We start from the raw sequence: 19406 nt of genomic DNA on the forward strand, positions 1-19406 counted from the left end.
TTATCGAGGTTTGGAGGGCCGGGAAGCCCCGAATTCCTGGGAATTGCTGGAATGAGGAGGAGGAGGAGGAGGGGAAGGGTTGGGAATTTTTTTTCTCCAGGAGATGGCAGCAAGAGCCCGCGGCATTCCCGGCGCTTTTGGGAACGGCTCCATCCAAAACCCTCTGGAAGCGGCTCCAACTTCTCCCGCTCCCAAATCCCGGGAGAATTTCCTGCTTGGAAAAAGAAAAAAAAAACCAAAAAAAAAAGTGAGTGAATCCCAAAATTAAAAAAAAAAAATTAATTTTTTAAAATTTTTTAATATTTTTTAATTTTTTTTTCCCCCCGCAATTCCAAAGCGTCGCTCCCTAGCGATGGGAAAAAAAATAAAAAAATAAAAATCCAGGAGGATTTTGATTCCCAGCTCTCCGTGCCAATGGAAAAAGGGGAAAATTGGGAAGTGGAAGGAAAAGGGGGAGGGAGCAGCAGCGGTTTCCCGGGAACCGTTCCCGGAGCGACGATTCCAAAGGGATCGCCTTTGGAAAAAAAAAGGAAAAAAAAGGGAAAAAAAAGGGAGCATGGGATGGCTCAGCCGCCTCCTGAGTGAGTCCTCGGGATTTTTGGGATATTCGGGAATTATTCGGGAATTACTCGGGATTTTTGGGATCATGGGGAATTATTTGGGAATTATTCAGGAATTATTCGGGAATTATTTGGGAATTATTTGGGAATTACTCGGGGATTATTTGGGAATTTGGGGAAGCGTTTTCCAAGCCCAAAATCATCCGGGATTTGAGATGGGATGGGACGGGAAAAGGGACGAGGAGGAGCGGGATGGTTCCTGCTTGGAATTCATCCATGGAGATTCCCGGAGGGAATTTTTGGGGGATTTGAGATCCGGGGGGATTCCTGGAGGGAATTTTTGGGGATTTGAGATCCCGGGAGATTCCCAGAGGGAATTTTTGGGGGATTTGAGATCTGGGAAGATTCCCAGAGGGAATTTTTGGGGATCCGAGATTGTGGGAGATTCCCGGAAGGAATTTTTTGGGGATCCGAGATTGTGGGAGATTCCCAGAGGGAATTTTTGGGGGATTTGAGATCTGTGGGAGATTCCCGGAAGGAATTTTTGGGGGATTTGAAATCTGGGGATTCATGGAGGGAATTTTTGGGGGATCCGAGATTGTGGGAGATTCCCGGAAGGAATTTTTGGGGATCTGAGATCCGGGGGGATTCATGGATGGAATTTTTGGGGGATTTGAGATATGGGGAGATTCCCGGAAGGAATTTTTGGAGGCCCAAGATCCAAGGAGATTCCTGGAGGGAATTTTTGGGGATCCGAGATCCAGGGAGATTCCCAGAGGGAATTTTTGGGGATCGGAGATTGTGGGAGATTCCCAGAGGGAATTTTTTTGGGATTTGAGGTCGGGGGGGATTCATGGAGGGAATTTTTTGGGGATTTGGGATCCGGGGAAGATTCTCAGAGGAATTTTGGGGGATTTGAGATCCGGGCAGATTCCAGAGGGAATTTTTGGGGGATTTGAGATCGGGAAGATTCCCAGAGGGAATTTTTGGAGGATTTGAGATCCGGGGAGATTCCCAGAGGGAATTTTTGGGGATCGGAGATTGTGGGAGATTCCCGGAAGGAATTTTTGGGGGCCCAAGATCCGGGGGGATTCATGGATGGAATTTTTGGGGGATTTGAGATCCGGGGAGATTCCCAGAGGGAATTTTTGGGGATTTGGGATCCGGGAAGATTCCCAGAGGGAATTTTTGGGGGATTTGAGATCCGGGGGAGGTTCCCGGAGGGAATTTTTGGGGGCCCAAGATCCAAGGAGATTCCCAGAGGGAATTTTTGGGGATCGGAGATTGGGGGAGATTCCCGGAGGGAATTTTGGGGGGATTTGAGATCCGGGGAGATTCCTGGAGGGAATTTTTGGGGGATTTGAGATCCGGGGGGATTCATGGAGGGAATTTTTGGGGGATTTGAGATCTGGGAATATTCCCAGAGGGAATTTTGGGGGTACAAGATCCGGGAAGATTCCCAGAGGGAATTTTTTGGGGATTTGAGATCCGGGGAGATTCCCAGAGGGAATTTTTGGGGGATTTGAGATCCGGGGAGATTCCCAGAGGGAATTTTTGGGGGCCCAAGATCCAAGGAGATTCCTGGAGGGAATTTTTTGGGGGATTTGAGATCCGGGAAGATTCCCAGAGGGAATTTTTGGGGATCCGAGATTGTGGGAGATTCCCAGAGGGAATTTTTGGGGATTTGAGATCCGGGAAGATTCCCAGAGGGAATTTTTGGGGATTTGAGATCTGGGGAGATTCATGGAGGGAATTTTGGGGGGATTTGAGATCCGGGAAGATTCCCAGAGGGAATTTTTGGGGGATTTGAGATCCGGGGAGATTCCCAGAGGGAATTTTTGGGGGATTTGAGATCCGGGGAGATTCCCAGAGGGAATTTTTGGGGGATTTGAGACCTGGGAAGATTCCCAGAGGGAATTTTTGGGGGATTTGAGATCTGGGAAGATTCCCAGAGGGAATTTTTGGGGATTTGAGACCTGGGAAGATTCCCGGAAGGAATTTTTGGGGGCCCAAGATCCAAGGAGATTCCCAGAGGGAATTTTTTGGGGATTTGAGATCCGGGAAGATTCCCGGCCGGCCCTGAGGATCCAGGATTCCAGCTGGGAATGTGGGAATTGCGCAGCTCCGAGTGAGTGCGTGGGAGAGCTCGGGAACAGCCGGGAATGGGAATCTTTGGGATCCAGGGAAAGAGGGATCTGCTCGGGATCCCGGGATTTGGGGTCCCAAAAAGGGAAATCGAGGTGGATTTTGTGGGATGTGGAATTCCAGAGAAGGGGATGGAGGAATTCCCTGGGGATTTTTTTTGGGGAATGGGGGAGCCCCACATTCCTGGGGGGTTCATTCCCGAATTTTGGGGTTGTGGACAGGTGGGACCGCCGGGATCAGGGAAAAATTTGGGAGCTGCAGGGAAGGAAAAGGAGATGAGGGAATGGGAATGGGAATGGGAATGAGAATGGGAATAGGAGTGGGAATGGGATTGGGATTAGGGAATGGGATCGGGAATGGGAAACTGGGAATGGGAATGGGATTGGGATTGGGATTGGGATTAGGAAATAGGAAATTGGGAATGGGATTAGGAGTGAGAATGGAAATGGGAATGGGATGGGAATGGGAATGGGAGTGGGAATGGGAATGGGATTGGGAATGGGATCAGGATTAGGGAATGGGATAGGGAATGGGAAACTGGGAATGGGAATGGGAATTGGATTGGGATTGGGATTGAGAATGGGTTTGGGAATGGGAATGGGAATGGGAATGGGAATGGGAATGGGAATGGGAATGGGTTTGGGAATGGGAATGGGAATGGGAATGGGAATGGGAATGGGATTGGGAATGGGAATGGGAATGGGAATGGGAATGGGAATGGGATTGGGAATGGGAATGAGCTGGGTGCCCTTGGACACCATCGTGGGCTGCAGCTCCACAGGAATTCCCACCTGGAATTTTGGGAATTCTCCCCTTCACTTCCCCATTCCCACTGGGAATTCCCAGCACATCCCCAAATTTTGGGATCATGGGGCACCCCATTGCTCCCTTCCACTTCCTGCTTTTCCTGCCGGGATTCCCATCGTTTTAAACCACTCTGGGATCAGGATTGGGATTGGGATTAGAATCCAGATTGGGATTGGGATTCCTCCTCGGTGAGGGATCCAAAGGGCAGAATTCCCAGGATCCCGGAAGGATCCCAGGAGCGGGAAGGATCCTCTGCACCAGGAACGGGGCTGCAGCTCCGCAGGAATTCCCACCTGGAATTTCGGGAATTTCCCCCTCCACTTCCCCATTCCCAGTGGGAATTCCCAGCACATCCCGGGACCGCAGCCACCCCAAAACTTCCCGGTTTTCCCCCTGGCATTCCCATAATTTTAAACCTCTCTGGGATTGGGATTGGGATTGGGATTGGGATTGGGATTGGGATCACGATTCCTCCTCAGTGAAGGATCCTCGGGGCAGAATTCCTGGAATCCCAGGGATCCCAGGACTGGAAAAGATGGACATGGGAGAAGAATCCCAGCAGGAGCTCCAGCTCCGCAGGAATTCCCACCTGGAATTTCGGGAATTTCCCCCTTCACTTCCCCATTCCCAGTGGGAATTCCCAGCACATCCCGGGACCGCAGCCATCCCCAAACTTCCCGGTTTTCCCCCTGGCATTCCCATAATTTTAAACCTCTCTGGGATTGGGATTGGGATTGGGATTGGGATTGGGATCAGGATCACGATTCCTCCTCGGTGAGGGATCCAAAGGGCAGAATTCCCAGGATCCCGGAAGGATCCCAGGAGCAGGAAGGATCCTCTGCACCAGGAATGGGGCTGCAGCTCCGCAGGAATTCCCACCTGGAATTTCCGGAATTCCCCCCTTCACTTCCCCATTCCCACTGGGAATTCCCAGCACATCCCGGGACCGCAGCCATCCCCAAAACTTCCCGGTTTTCCCCCTGGCATTCCCATAATTTTAAACCTCTCTGGGATTGGGATTGGGATTGGGATCAGGATTCCTCCTCAGTGAAGGATCCTCGGGGCAGAATTCCTGGAATCCCAGGGATCCCAGGACTGGAAAGGATCCCTCTCCTTCAGGAATGAACTGGGAGAAGAATTCCGGCAGGAGCTCCAGCTCCGCAGGAATTCCCACCTGGAATTTCGGGAATTCCCCCCTCCACTTCCCCATTCCCAGTGGGAATTCCCAGCACATCCCGGGACCGCAGCCACCCCAAAACTTCCCGGTTTTCCCCCTGGCATTCCCATAATTTTAAACCTCTCTGGGATTGGGATTGGGATTGGGATCGGGATGAGGATCAGGATTCCTCCTCAGTGAAGGATCCTCAGGGGCAGAATTCCTGGAATCCCAGGGATCCCAGGACTGGAAAGGATGGACATGGGAGAAGAATCCCAGCAGGAGCTCCAGCTCCGCAGGAATTCCCACCTGGAATTTCCGGAATTCCCCCCTCCACTTCCCCATTCCCACTGGGAATTCCCAGCACATCCCGGGACCGCAGCCACCCCCAAACTTCCCGGTTTTCCCCCTGGCATTCCCATAATTTTAAACCCCTTTGGGATTGGGACTCGGGACTCGGGACGGTCCTGCGGGCGGAATTCCTTGGATTCCGGGGCTGGATCCCGGCACCGGGAGCGGCTCCGCCCCGGCACCGCCTCCCGCTCCTTCCTTCCCCATTCCTGCCCCGGCTCCTCCCGGGAGCGGCTCCGGCTTTTCCCGGGATCCAGGGGGAATCCTGGAATCCCCCCCCACCCCGGAGCCGTGAGGGAGAGGAGCGGGAAGGATTCCCGGGAATCCGCGCCCGGAATTCCCGGTGGGTTCCCAAAGCTCCGGCGCCGTGCAGGTGAGGGATTCCCGGAGTTTTGCGGCTTTTCCCAGTTTTCCATCCCGGATTCATGGGAAGCGCTGTCTGGATGGAGGTGTTTGCGGCGATTCCCGGGGGATCCGATCCTACCGGGATTCGGGATTCGGGGCTGGGGATTCGGGATTCGGGATCTGATCCTGCCGGGAGCCGGGATTTGGGATTTGGCATTTGGGTCCGGGATTCGGGATTTGGGATTTGGGTCCGGGATTCGGGATTTGGGATTTGGGTCCGGGATTTGGGATACGGGATTTGAGATCCGATCCCACTGGGAGCCGGATTCGGATTTGGGATTTGGGTCCGGGATTTGGGATACGGGATTTGAGATCCGATCCCACTGGGAGCCGGGATTCGGGATTTGGGATTTGGGTCTGGGATTTGGGATTCGGGATTTGAGATCCGATCCCACACTGGGAGCCGGGATTCGGGGTTTGGGATCTGATACCACAGGAAGCCGGGATTTGGGATTCGGGATTCGAGATTCAGATCCAATCCCATTGGGAACTGAATTGGATTGGGATTGAGATCGATCCCACCAGGAGCTGGGAGCCGGGATTTGGGATTCGGGTTTTGGGATTTGGGATTTGGGATCCGATCCCACCAGGAGCTGGGATTTGGGATTTGAGATTTGGGATTCAGGATTTGGGATTCGGGATTTGATCCCACCGGGAGCCGGGATTCAGGATTTGGGATTTGGGATTCGAGATTCAGGGTTCAGGATCCGATCCCACTGGGAACCTGAATTTGGGATTTGGAATTTGGGATTTGGGATTTGAGATTCGATCCCACCAGGAGCTGGGAGCCGGGATTTGGGATTCGAGATTTGGGATTCAGGATCATCAGGACTGGGATTCAGGAGATTCAGGATTTGGATTTGGGATTCGGGATTTGATCCCACCGGGAGCCGGGATTCAGGATTTGGGATTCGAGATTCGAGATTCAGGATCTGATTCCACAGGAAGCCAGGATTCAGGATTCGGGATTTGGGATTTGGATCCGATCCACCGGGATTTGGGATTTGGGATCGATTGGGATCCGGATTTGGGATCCAATTCCCCACGGGAGCCAGGATTGGGATTTGGGATCCTGATCCCACAGGAGCCAGGATTTGGGATTCGGGTTTCGAGATTCAGGATTGGATCCGATCCCACCAGGAGCTGGAATTTGGGATTTGAGATCTGATCCCATGGGATTTGGGATTTGGGATCCAATCCCACCGGGAGCCAGGATTTGGGATTCAGGATTAGGTTTGGATTCGAGGATCCGATCCCCCGGGGGGATCCTGGAGAATCTTGGGATGAGATTCCGGAAGACAGGATGGATCTCAGGAATTTTGGGATGATCCCAGGAATTAGGGATATCCAGGAATTATGGGCTGGATCCAGGAAGGATCGGAAGGATCCCGAGAACAGGATCTGGATTACGGAGTCCCAGGATTATGGGCTGGATCCAGGAAGGATCTGGGATCAGGATTACAGGATCAATCATGGAATTATGGGATGGATCCCAGGAAATCCAGGGAGGATCCAGGAATTTGGGGATTCCGGGATCCGGATCCCAGGAATGGATCCAGAGTCGGGATGGATCCAGGGTGAGATTCAGGATCATGGGCTGATCCCAAGAGGATACCGGGAAGGATCTGACCTCAGGATTTGGGATGGATCCAATCCCGGAGCCAGGATTGGGATGGTCCCGGTTAGGTCTGGATCCAGGAAGTGATCCTAGGAAGAATTAAGGATCCCAGGAATTACAGGGATGGATCCCAGGAATTTGGGTGGATCCCAGGAATTACAGGATCAATCCCAGGAATTAGGGCTGGATCCCAGGAAGACAGGGAGGATCCAGGAAGGAATCCAGGAAGGACGGAGATCCCAGGAATTATGGGGATCAATCCCAGGAATTATGGGGCTGGATCCCAGGAAGGACAGGGATGGATCCCAGGAATTACGGGTATCAATCCCAGGAATTACGGGGCTGGATCCCAGAAGGATCCCGGAAGGATCCCAGGAAGGACTGGGATGGATCCCAGGAAGAAGGGATGGATCCCAGGAATTATGGGATCAATCCCAGGAATTACAGGGCTGGATCCCAGGAAGGATTCCTGGGAAGGATCCCAGGAAGAACATGGGATGGATCTCAGGAATTACGGGGATGGATCCCAGGAATTTGGGATGGATCCCAAGAAGATCAGAGGCAGGATGGATCCCAGGAATTATGGGGCTGGATCCCAGGAGATCATGGAAGGATTCCAGGAATTACGGGATGGATCTCGAAGGGATATGGGAAGGATCCCAGGAAGGATACAGGGATGGATCCCAGGAAGGACAGGGATGGATCCCAGGAATTATGGGGCTGGATCCCAAGAAGGATACCAGGAAGGACAGGGACAGACCTCAGGAACTATGGGGATGGATCCCAGGAATTATGGGGATCAATCCCAGGAAGGATCATGGGAAGGATCCCAGGAAGGACTGGGATGGATCCCAGGGATTATGGGGCTGGATCCAAGGAAGGATCCTGGGATGGATCCCAGGAATTACAGGGATCAATCCCAGGAATTGGGGGGATGGATCCCAGGAATTATGGGGATCAATCCCAGGAATTATGGGGATGGATCCCAGGAAGGATCCCAGGAAGGATCCCAGGAATTATGGGGATGGATCCCAGGGATTATGGGGCTGGATCCCAGGAAGAACAGGGATGGATCCCAGGAAGAACAGGGATGGATCCCAGGAATTATGGGGATCAATCCCAGGAAGGATCCCAGGAAGGACAGGGATGGATCCCAGGAATTATGGGGCTGGATCCAAGGAAGGATCCTGGGATGGATCCCAGGAATTACAGGGATCAATCCCAGGAATTATGGGGCTGGATCCCAGGAAGGATCATGGGAAGGATCCCAGGAAGGACTGGGATGGATCCCAGGAAGAACAGGGATGGATCTCAGGAATTATGGGGATGGATCCCAGGCATTATGAGCATCAATCCCAGGAATAATCCCAGGAAGGACAGGGATGGATCCCAGGAAGGACAGGGATGGATCCCAGGAATTATGGGGATGGATCCCAGGAATTATGGGGATGGATCCAAGGAAGGATCCTGGGAAGGATCCCAGGAATTTTGGGGATGGATCCCAGGAATTTTGGGGATGGATCCCAGGAATTACAGGGATCAATCCCAGGAATTATGGGGCTGGATCCCAGGAAGAACAGGGATGGATCCCAGGAATTACGGGGATGGATCCCAGGAAGGATCATGGGAAGGATCCCAGGAATTACAGGGATGGATCCCAGGAATTATGGGGATGGATCCCAGGAATTCCGGGGCTGGATCCCAGGAAGGATCCCGGGAAGGATCCCGGGAATGATCCCATCAGGGACAGGAGCTCTGGGGTGACGTCGGGGCCGAGTTTGAGGAAGCGGCAGAAAAAGGGAACAGGAAGAGGCCGAGGGCTCCCGACGGCCCCCGGAAACCTCGGAGAGCTCCGGAAACGGGGCCGGAAACGGCCCCAGAAATCCCGTCCGTCAAAATCCCGGGATCTGACAGGGAAATCCTGGGATCCAAGGTGAAATCCTGAGATCTGACAGGTAAATCCCGGGATCTGATGGGGGGAAATCCTGGGATCTGATGGGGAAATCCTGGGATCTGATGGGGAAATCCTGGGATCTGACAGGTAAAATCCCAGGATCTCATGGCAAAATCGTGGAATCTGACAGGAAAATCCCATTATCTGACAGGGAAATCCTGGGATTTAACAGGAAAATCCCAGGATCTGACAGGAAAATTCTGGGATCTGACAGGAAAATCCTGGGATCTGATGGGAAAATCTCGACATCTGTCAGGGAAATCCTGGGATCCGATGGGAAAATCCCAGGATCTGACAGGAAAATCCTGGGATTTGCCAGGGAAATCCCGAGATCTGATAGGAAAATCCCTGGATCTGAAGGGAAAATCCTGGGATTTAACAGGAATGTCCCAGGATCTGACAAGAAAATCCCGGGATCAGACGGGAAAATCCTGGGATCTGACAGGAAAATCCTGGGATCTGATGGGGAGAAATCCTGGGATTTGATGGGAAAATCTCAGGATCAGACAGGGAAATCCCAGGATCTGACAGGAAAATCCCAGGATCAGACAGGAAAATCCTGGGATCTGACAGGGAAATCCCTGGATCTGACAGGAAAATCCCAGGATCTGATGGGAAAATCCCGGGATCTGATGGGGAGAAATCCTGGGATTTGATGGGAAAATCTCAGGATCTGACAGGAAAATCCCGGGATCTGATGGGGGGAAATCCTGGGATTTAACAGGAAAATCCCAGGATCAGACAGGAAAATTCTGGGATCTGATTGGAAAATCCCAGGATCTGACAGGAAAATCCTGGGATTTGACAGGGAAATCCCAGGATCAGACAGGAAAATTCTGGGATCTGATTGGAAAATCCCAGGATCTGACAGGAAAAACCTGGGATTTGACAGGGAAATCCCGGGATCTGATGGGAAAATCCCTGGATCTGACGGGAAAATCACGGGATTTGATTGGAAAAATCCTGGGATCTGAAGGGAAATCCTGGAATCTGGTGGAAAAATCCCAGGATCTGACGGGAAAATCCCAAGACCTGATAGGAAAATCCCAGGATTCAACAGGTAAATCCTGGGATCCGACAGGAAAATCCCCTGGATACGAAGGGCAAATCCTGGAATTCGGTGGGAAAATCCTGAGATCTGAAGGGGAAAATCCCGGGATCTGGTGGAAAAAATTCTGGGATCTGACAGGAAAATTAAAGGAATTCCAGGATTCCCAGGAAAACCGGGATATTTGGAGGGGTGGAGGTTGTGGATTCCATGGAAGATTCCCAGGATCCAAATTATCCCGGCGGGATCCCGATCCCAGCTTTGGGATCTCCAGGTGCCATCCGGTGTTTTCCAGCTGGGGATTGGGGGCTGGAAAAGCGGGAATGTCGATGTAAAAGTAGGGAATTGTTTGGTTTTGGGGGTTGTTCCAAATGGGAATGGGCTGGGAAAGGTTCCCGGGAAAAAGCGGGAATGGGATTTTGGGTGAAAAAAAGGGGATTTGGGGTTTTAGGGGTCGATATGGGGGATGTGTGGGAATGGTGGGAAAATGGGAATGATGGGAATGATGGGAATGATGGGAAAATGGGAATGATGGGAATGATGGGAATGATGGGAAAATGGGAATTATGGACATTTCAGAATGAGGGATATCTGGGAATGATGGGAATATGGGAATGATGGATATGCGGGAATAATGGGAATATGGGAATGATGGGAATGAGGAATATCTGGGAATGATGGGAAAATAGGAATTATGGATATTTCAGAATGAGGGATATCTGGGAATGATGGGAATATGGGAATGATGGGAATGAGGAATATCTGGGAATGATGGGAATGATGGGAATGTGGGAATGATGGATACATGGGAATGATGGGAATGATGGGAATAAGGAATTTCTGGGAATGATGGGAATGATGGGAATATGGGAATGATGGGAATGAGGAATACCTGGGAATGATGGATACATAGGAATTATGGACAGCTGGGTATGATGGGAATGTGGCAGTGATGGGAAAAATGGGAATTATGGGAAAATGGGAATGATAGGAATGACGGGAATGATGGATCCATGGGAATGATGGGAATAATGGATCCATGGGAATGATGGGAATGAGGGATGTGTGGGAATTATGGAAATGTGGGAATGAGGGGTACCTGGGAATGATGGGAATGTGGGAGCGATGGGAAAATGGGAATGATGGGCACATGGAAAAGAGGGATATGATGGGATGAGTGATAGAAAGGAATGATGGGAATAATGGGAATGATGGATATGTGGGAATGAGGGATATGTGGGAATGATGGAATGTGGGAAGGATGGGAATATGGGAATGACAGACTCATGGGAATGATGGATATGTGGGAATGATGGGAATGTGGGAGTGATGGGAAAATTGGAATTATGGGAATATGGGAATTATAGGAATGATGGATATTTCAGAATGAGGGACATCTGGGAATGATGGATATGTGGGAACGATGGGAATATGGGAATGATGGGAAAATGGGAAGGATGGATACATGGGAATGAGGGATCCATGGGAATTATGGTTATGTGGGAATGATGGGAATATGGGAATGGTGGATATCTGGGAATGAGAGATATCTGGGAAGGATGGCAATATGGGAATGATGGGAATGTGGAAATGATGGATATCTGGGAATGAAAGATATGTGGGAATGATGGGAATATAAGGAACAATGGGAATGATGGGAATATGGGTATGATGGACACATGGGAATGATGGACATCTGGGAAGGAGGGGAAAATGGGAATGATGGGAACATGGGAATGATGAATATCTGGGAATGATGGACACATGGAAATGAGGGATATGTGGGAATGAGGGATACACAGGAATGATAGGAATATGGGAGCGATGGGAAAATGGGAATGATGGATACGTGGGAATGATGGGAATGTGGGAATAATGGATATCCGGGAATTATGGAAATATAGGAGTCATGGGAATATGGGAATGATGGACAGGTGGGAATGAGGGATGTCTGGGAATGATGGGAATATGGGCAGGATGGGAAAATAGGAATGATGGGAATATGGGAATGATGGGCACGTGGGAATAGTGGGAATAGTGGGAATATGGGAAAATGGGAATGATGGATATTTCTGAATGAGGGATCCATGGAAATGATGGGAAAATAGGAATGATGGGAATATGGGAATGATGAGAAAGTGGGAATGAGGGATATGTGGGAATGATGGGAATGTGGGAAGGATGGGAAAATGGGAATGATGGATATTTCTGAATGAGGGATCCATGGAATGACGGGCACATGGAAAAGAGGGATATGTGGGAATGAGGGATAGACGGGAATGATGGGAATGTGGGAACTTTGGATATCTGGGAATAATGGAATGATGGGGCTATGAGAACAATGGGAAAATGGAAATGATGGGAATATGGGAATGATGGGAATGATTGATACCTGGGAATGATGGGAATATGGGAATGATGAGAAAGTGGGAATGATGGACACATGGGAATGAGGGATATCTGGGAATTATGGATATGTGGGAATGATGGGAATGTGGGAATGATGGGAATGATGGGAATGATGGGAATGATGGGAATGATGGGAATATGGGGGCGATGGTAATATGGGAATTATGGATATCTGAAAATGATGGGAATTTGGGATATCTGAGAATGATGGGAAAACAGGAATTATGGATATTTCAGAATGAGGGATATCTGGGAATGATGGGAATGATGGGAATGATGGGAATTATGGATATCTGGGAATGATGGGAATTTGGGAATGATGGGAATGATTAATATCTGGGAATGATGGGGATATGGGAATAATGGATATCTGGGAATTATGGAAATATAGGAGTGATGGGAATATGGGAATGATGGGAATAATGAACAGGTGGGAATGATGGATACATGGGAGTGATGAGATTGTGGGAATTACTGGAAAATGGAATTTATGGGAATAATGGGAAATGGGAATGATGGATATTTCTGAATGAGGGATCCATGGGAATAATGGGCACCTGGAAAAGAGGGATATGTGGGAATGAGGGATAGATGGGAATGATGGGAATGTGGGAACTATGGATATCTGGGAATAATGGAATGATGGGGGCTATGAGAACAATGGGAAAACGGAAATGATGGGAATATGGGAATGATGGGAATGATTGATACCTGGGAATGATGGGAATATGGGAATGATGAGAAAGTGGGAATGATGGACACGTGGGAATGAGGGATATCTGGGAATTATGGATATGTGGGAATGATGGGAATGTGGGAATAACGGGAATGATGGGAATGATGGGAATATGGGAGTGATGGGAATATGGGAATTATGGATATCTGAAAATGATGGGAATTTGGGATATCTGAGAATGATGGGAAAACAGGAATTATGGATATTTCAGAATGAGGGATATCTGGGAATGATGGGAATATGGGAATTATGGATATCTGGGAATGATGGGAATTTGGGAATGATGGGAATGATTAATACCTGGGAATGATGGGGATATGGGAATAATGGATATCTGGGAATTATGGAAATATAGGAGTGATGGGAATATGGGAATGATGGGAATAATGAACAGGTGGGAATGATGGATACATGGGAGTGATGAGATTGTGGGAATTACTGGAAAATGGAATTTATGGGAATATGGGAAAATGGGAATGATGGATATTTCTGAATGAGGGATCCATGGAAATGATGGGCACCTGGAAAAGAGGGATATGTGGGAATGAGGGATAGATGGGAATGATGGGAATGAGGGGAATGATGGGAATGATGGGAATGAGAGATCTATGGAAATGATGGGCACTCTGAAATTATGGATATGTGGGAATGATGGGAATGTGGGAATAACGGGAATTATGGGAATATGGGAATTATGGATATCTGAAAATGATGGGAATTTGGGATATCTGAGAATGATGGGAAAACAGGAATTATGGATATTTCAGAATGAGGGATATCTGGGAATGATGGGAATGGCGGATGCATGGGAATGATGGGAATATGGTAATTATGGATATCTGGGAATGATGGGAATTTGGGAATGATGGGAATGATTAATACCTGGGAATGATGGGAAAATGGGAATAATGGATACCTGGGAATTATGGAAATATAGGAGTGATGGGAATATGGGAATGATGAGAATATGGGAATGGTGGATACATGGGAATGATGGGAATATGGGAATGGATCATCCATGATTTGGGAATTTGGCAGAGCCGCAGGATCTCAATCCTGGATCAGCACAGGCTGGAAAAGGAATTCCCAAATTTTTCCAGGATCATTTTTAGGCAGGGACCAAGTGGGAATTCCTTCTTTTCTGGCCTGAAAAAAATTTGGGATTTGGGATTTTCCAAAGCTTTGGGATGCCTTTTCTTGGGATCGCTCCTGGCTGGAACAGCCAAAATATCCATCGGGATGGGGATTAGAAGGAATAATTTGGGAAATTGGGAAAAAATTCCCTAAAAATTGGGGCAATTCCCCCTCCCCTCAATCCCATGGAATGCCTGGGATCCCATGGAATTCCTGGGATTGGCTGCAGGGCTGGGAATGACCGGGCTGGGATCACACAGGCAGAATTCCAGGGGGTTTTGTGGATCGGGAATCACGATCCCAAAAAAAAACCAAAAAAAAATGGGATTGAGGATTCTCCTGGAATCTTCCATCCCGAAAAAATTCCAGGAGCTCTGGAGAGCTTTTGGGGTTTGGATCAGGAATATCGGGAACGCAGAGTTCCTTCCTTCCCGATGTTCTCCCGGATCCTGAGTCATTCCCGCGTGTGGGATGTGCTCCCGGCAGCCGGGGGCGGATTCCCGGGAAAAGGTCGGATGCACGGGAAGGGGCTGGATGCCTGGGAAAAGGGGGATGGATTCCCGGGAAAAGGTTGGATTCCCGGGAAAAGGTCGGATTCCCGGGAAAAGGTCGGATGCACGGGAAGGGGCTGGATGCCTGGGAAAAGGGGGATGGATTCCCGGGAAAAGGTTGGATTCCCGGGAAAAGGTCGGATGCACGGGAAGGGGCTGGATGCCTGGGAAAAGGGGGATGGATTCCCGGGAAAAGGTTGGATTCCCGGGAAAAGGTCGGATTCCCGGGAAAAGGTCGGATTCCCAGGAAAAGGTCGGATGCACGGGAAGGGGCTGGATGCCTGGGAAAATGGGGATGGATTCCCGGGAAAAGGGGGATGGATTCCCGGGAAAAGGTCGGATTCCCGGGAAAAGGTCGGATGCACGGGAAGGGGCTGGATGCCTGGGAAAAGGGGGATGGATTCCTGGGAAAAGGGGGATGGATTCCCGGGAAAAGGTCGGATTCCCGGGAAAAGGTCGGATGCACGGGAAGGGGCTGGATGCCTGGGAAAAGGGGGATGGATTCCCGGGAAAAGGTTGGATTCCCAGGAAAAAGGTTTGAATTCCCGGGAAAAAGGTCAGGTTGCTGGAAGATCCTGAGGAGATGAAGGGGGAAAGAAGGGAAAGGGGGGAAAAATGGGATGCAGGGAAAAGTGGGGAGCTGGAGGACGTGGGGTGCAAGGGAAGGTGGGAAAATGGGAAAAAAAAGTGGGAAAATGGGAAAAAAAGTGGGAAAATGGGATTCAGGAGGAGATGGGAAGCAGGAAAAATGGGATTCAGGTGGAAATGAGAAACAGGGAAAATGGGATACGAGAGGGATGGAAGCGCAGGAAAATGGGATGCAGGTGGAGCTGGGAATGGGAAAATGTGGGAAAAGGGAAAATGGGGTGCAGGGAAAAGTGGGGAGCTGGAGGAGATGGGATGCTGGAAAAATGGGAAAATGGGAAGCAGGGAAAACGGGATTCAGGAGGAGATGGGATGCAGGGAAAATGGGATTCAGGTGGAAATGAGAAACAGGGAAAATGGGATACAAGAGGGATGGGAGCACAGGAAAATGGGATGCAGGTGGAGCTGGGAATGGGAAAATGTGGGAAAAGGGAAAATGGGATGCAGGGAAAAACGGGGAGCTGGAGGAGATGGGATGCTGGAAAAATGGGAAATGGGAAAATGGGAAAAAAAGTGGGAAAATGGGATGGAGGGAAAATGGGATTCAGGAGGAGATGGGATGCAGGGAAAATGGGATACAGGAAAAATGGGATGCAGGGAAAAGTGGGGAGCTGGAGGAGATGGGATGGAGAGAAAATGGGATGGAAGAGGAGATGGAAAACAGGGAAAATGGGATACAGGGAAAATGGGATGCAAGGGAAAATTGGAAACAGGGAAAATGGGAAGCAAGAAGAGATGGGAGCACAGGGAAATGGGATGCAGGGAAAATGGGATACAGGGAAAATGGGATACAGGGAAAAAAGGGAGCTGGAGGAGATGGGATACAGGGAAAATGGGATACAGGTGGAAATGGGAAGCAGGGAAAAAATGGGGAGCAGGGAAAAAACGGGAAGCAGAAAAAAATGGGAAGCAGGGAAAAGCAGAGAGCAAAAGGAGATGGGAAGCAGGAAAAATGGGATACAAGAAAAATGGGATGCAGGGAAAAATGGGGAGCACGAGGAGATGGGATGGAGCTGGAGCTGGGATGGAGAGGAGATGGGAAACAGGGAAAATGGGAAGCAGAGAAAATGGGATTCAGGAGGAGATGGGATGCAGGGAAAATGGGATGCAGGTGGAAATGAGAAACAGGGAAAACGGGATACAAGAGGGATGGGAGCGCAGGAAAATGGGATGCAGGTGGAGGTGGGAATGGGAAAATGTGGGAAAAGGGAAAATGGGATGCAGGGAAAAGTGGGGAGCTGGAGGAGCTGGGAAGGAGAGGAGATGGGAAACAGGGAAAATGGGATGCAGGTGGAAATGGGAAGCAGGGAAAAAATGGGGAGCAGGGAAAAAATGGGGAGCAGGGAAAACGGGATGCAGAAAAAAATGGGAAGCAGGGAAAAGCAGAGAGCAAAAGGAGATGGGATGTGGGTAAAATGGGATTCAAGAGAGATGGGATACAGGAAAAATGGGATGCAGGGAAAATGGGATGCAGGGAAAAATGGGGAGCACAAGGAGATGGGATAGAGCTGGAGATGGGAAACAGAGAAAATGGGATACAGAGAAAATGGGAAGCAGAGAAAATGGGATGCAGGGAAAAGTGGGATACAGCTGGAAATGGGAAGGAGGGAAAATGGGATGCAGGGGGAGATGGGAAACAGGGAAAATGGGATACAGGTGGAAATGGAATGCGGGGAAAATGGGATACAGGTGGAGCTGGGAAGCAGGGAGAGATGGGAAACAGGAAAAATGGGATGAAGGAGGAGATGGAATGCGGGAAGCGCTGGGATGCAGGGAAAGCGGGATTTCGGAAGGGATGGGATACAGGGAGGTTGGGATTTGGGAAGCTGGAATGCGGGAAGCAATGAGATGCGGGTAATTTGGGATTTGGGAATTTGAGACGTTGGAAATTGGGATGTGGGGAGTGATGGGAAGCAGGGAAAGTGGGATTTGGGATTTGGGATTTGGGATGGGGTCTCTGCCCAGCCTTGCTCCCAACCCCACGCACTCCAAAGTTTTCCCACTCTGGAAAAGGTGGAATAACAGCCGGGAGTGGGGAATAATCCCAGATCATGATGGGGGTGGGATGTCCACGGGATTTCCACGGGATCCGGGAAATCCTGGGAATGTTTTCGGCTGCCTCGGGGATTTCCTTGGAATGGGAAGGAATTTTGGGATCCCTTAGGAGAGGGGGGGGGATGGGGATGGATCCAATGCCAGGCTGGCAGAGCTGGGAATGTGCAGCTGGATCAGGGAAGGATCCAGGGAATCCTTGGAGCCTTTTCCAGAGGGAAATTTGGGATTCCAGAGCCGGGATTTGGGATGAAGGATGGAGGGGCAGGAGGCAGGGAATGGCTTCCAGTGGGAATTTTGGGAGCTTGGGATGGTGGGATCTTGGGAAGGGATTCCTGGCTGGGCTGGAATTCCCAGAGAATCCCTGGGAGCACCCAAGGGTGGGTTTGGATCACCCTGGGATGGTGGGAATTGGGATTGAAGCTCCACGGATCCCACCCCAAACCATCCTGGGATCAAGGACACTCAGGATCCATCCCGAGGGATTTTTATGGAATTTTGGGGGATGGAAAAGGGAAGGGAGACCCTTCCTGGAGTCCCCAATTCCCAGTGAATCCCTGGATCCCTGGCAGTGTCCAAGGGTTCTGGGTCTTGGTCCTGGTGCTGGTTCCGGTGTTGGGTGCTGGGTCCCAGTTCTTGGTCCCAGTTCTGGTTCCGACACCAGCATGGGGTGCTGGGTGCCGGTCTCAGTGCCGGTTCCGGTTCCGGTGCTGGTGTTGGGCGCTGGGTCCCGGTGCCAATTCTGGTTCCGGTGCCTCTGTCAGGTGCTGGTTGCTGGTTCCGGTATCGGTGTTGGGCGCTGGGTCCCGGTGCCAATTCTGGTTCCGGTGCCTCTGTCAGGTGCTGGTTCCGGTATCGGTGTTGGGCGCTGGGTCCCAGTGCCAATTCTGGTTCCGGTGCCTCTGTCAGGTGCTGGTTCCGGTATCGGTGTTGGGTGCTGGGTCCCGGTGCCAATTCTGGTTCCGGTGCCTCTGTCAGGTGCTGGTTGCTGGTTCCGGTATCGGTGTTGGGCGCTGGGTCCCGGTGCCAATTCTGGTTCCGGTGCCTCTGTCAGGTGCTGGTTCCGGTATCGGTGTTGGGCGCTGGGTCCCAGTGCCAATTCTGGTTCCGGTGCCTCTGTCAGGTGCTGGTTGCTGGTTCCGGTATCGGTGTTGGGCGCTGGGTCCCGGTGCCAGTGCTGGTTCCGGTGCCTCGTCAGGTGCTGGTTGCTGGTTCCGGTATCGGTGTTGGGCGCTGGATCCCAGTGCCAATTCTGGTTCCGGTGCCTCTGTCAGGTGCTGGTTGCCGGTTCCGGTATCGGTGTTGGGTGCTGGATCCCAGTGCCAATTCTGGTTCCGGTGCCTCTGTCAGGTGCTGGTTCCGGTATCGGTGTTGGGCGCTGGGTCCTGGTGCCAATTCTGGTTCCGGTGCCTCTGTCAGGTGCTGGTTCCGGTATCGGTGTTGGGCGCTGGGTCCCGGTGCCAATTCTGGTTCCGGTGCCTCTGTCAGGTGCTGGTTGCTGGTTCCGGTATCGGTGTTGGGCGCTGGATCCCAGTGCCAATTCTGGTTCCGGTGCCTCTGTCAGGTGCTGGTTGCTGGTTCCGGTATCGGTGTTGGGCGCTGGGTCCCGGTGCCAATTCTGGTTCCGGTGCCTCTGTCAGGTGCTGGTTGCCGGTTCCGGTATCGGTGTTGGGCGCCGTCATGGGTCCCGGTAGGCCGAATTCTGGTTCCGGTGCCTCTGTCAGGTGCTGGTTCCGGTATCGGTGTTGGGCGCTGGGTCCTGGTGCCAATTCTGGTTCCGGTGCGTCTGTCAGGTGCTGGTTGCTGGTTCCGGTGTCAGTGTTGGGCGCTGGATC

The 19406-nt window shown here is 50.9% G+C and overlaps 1 protein-coding gene across 1 annotated transcript in view; it reads left to right on the plus strand.

Moving 5' to 3' along the window:
• Window positions 1-489: 489 nt before the first annotated feature.
• PTK2B (protein tyrosine kinase 2 beta) overlaps window positions 490-19406 on the plus strand; it is a 118419-nt gene continuing 99502 nt past the window's right edge. Inside the window, exon 1 of the mRNA XM_064710083.1 lies at window positions 490-581. Coding sequence (XP_064566153.1) covers window positions 557-581 — 25 coding nt within the window. The 5' untranslated portion in view covers window positions 490-556. The remainder of the gene's footprint in view (window positions 582-19406) is intronic.

This window comes from Zonotrichia leucophrys, chromosome 3, assembly GCF_028769735.1.
Source record: "Zonotrichia leucophrys gambelii isolate GWCS_2022_RI chromosome 3, RI_Zleu_2.0, whole genome shotgun sequence".
Lineage (NCBI taxonomy): Eukaryota > Metazoa > Chordata > Aves > Passeriformes > Passerellidae > Zonotrichia > Zonotrichia leucophrys.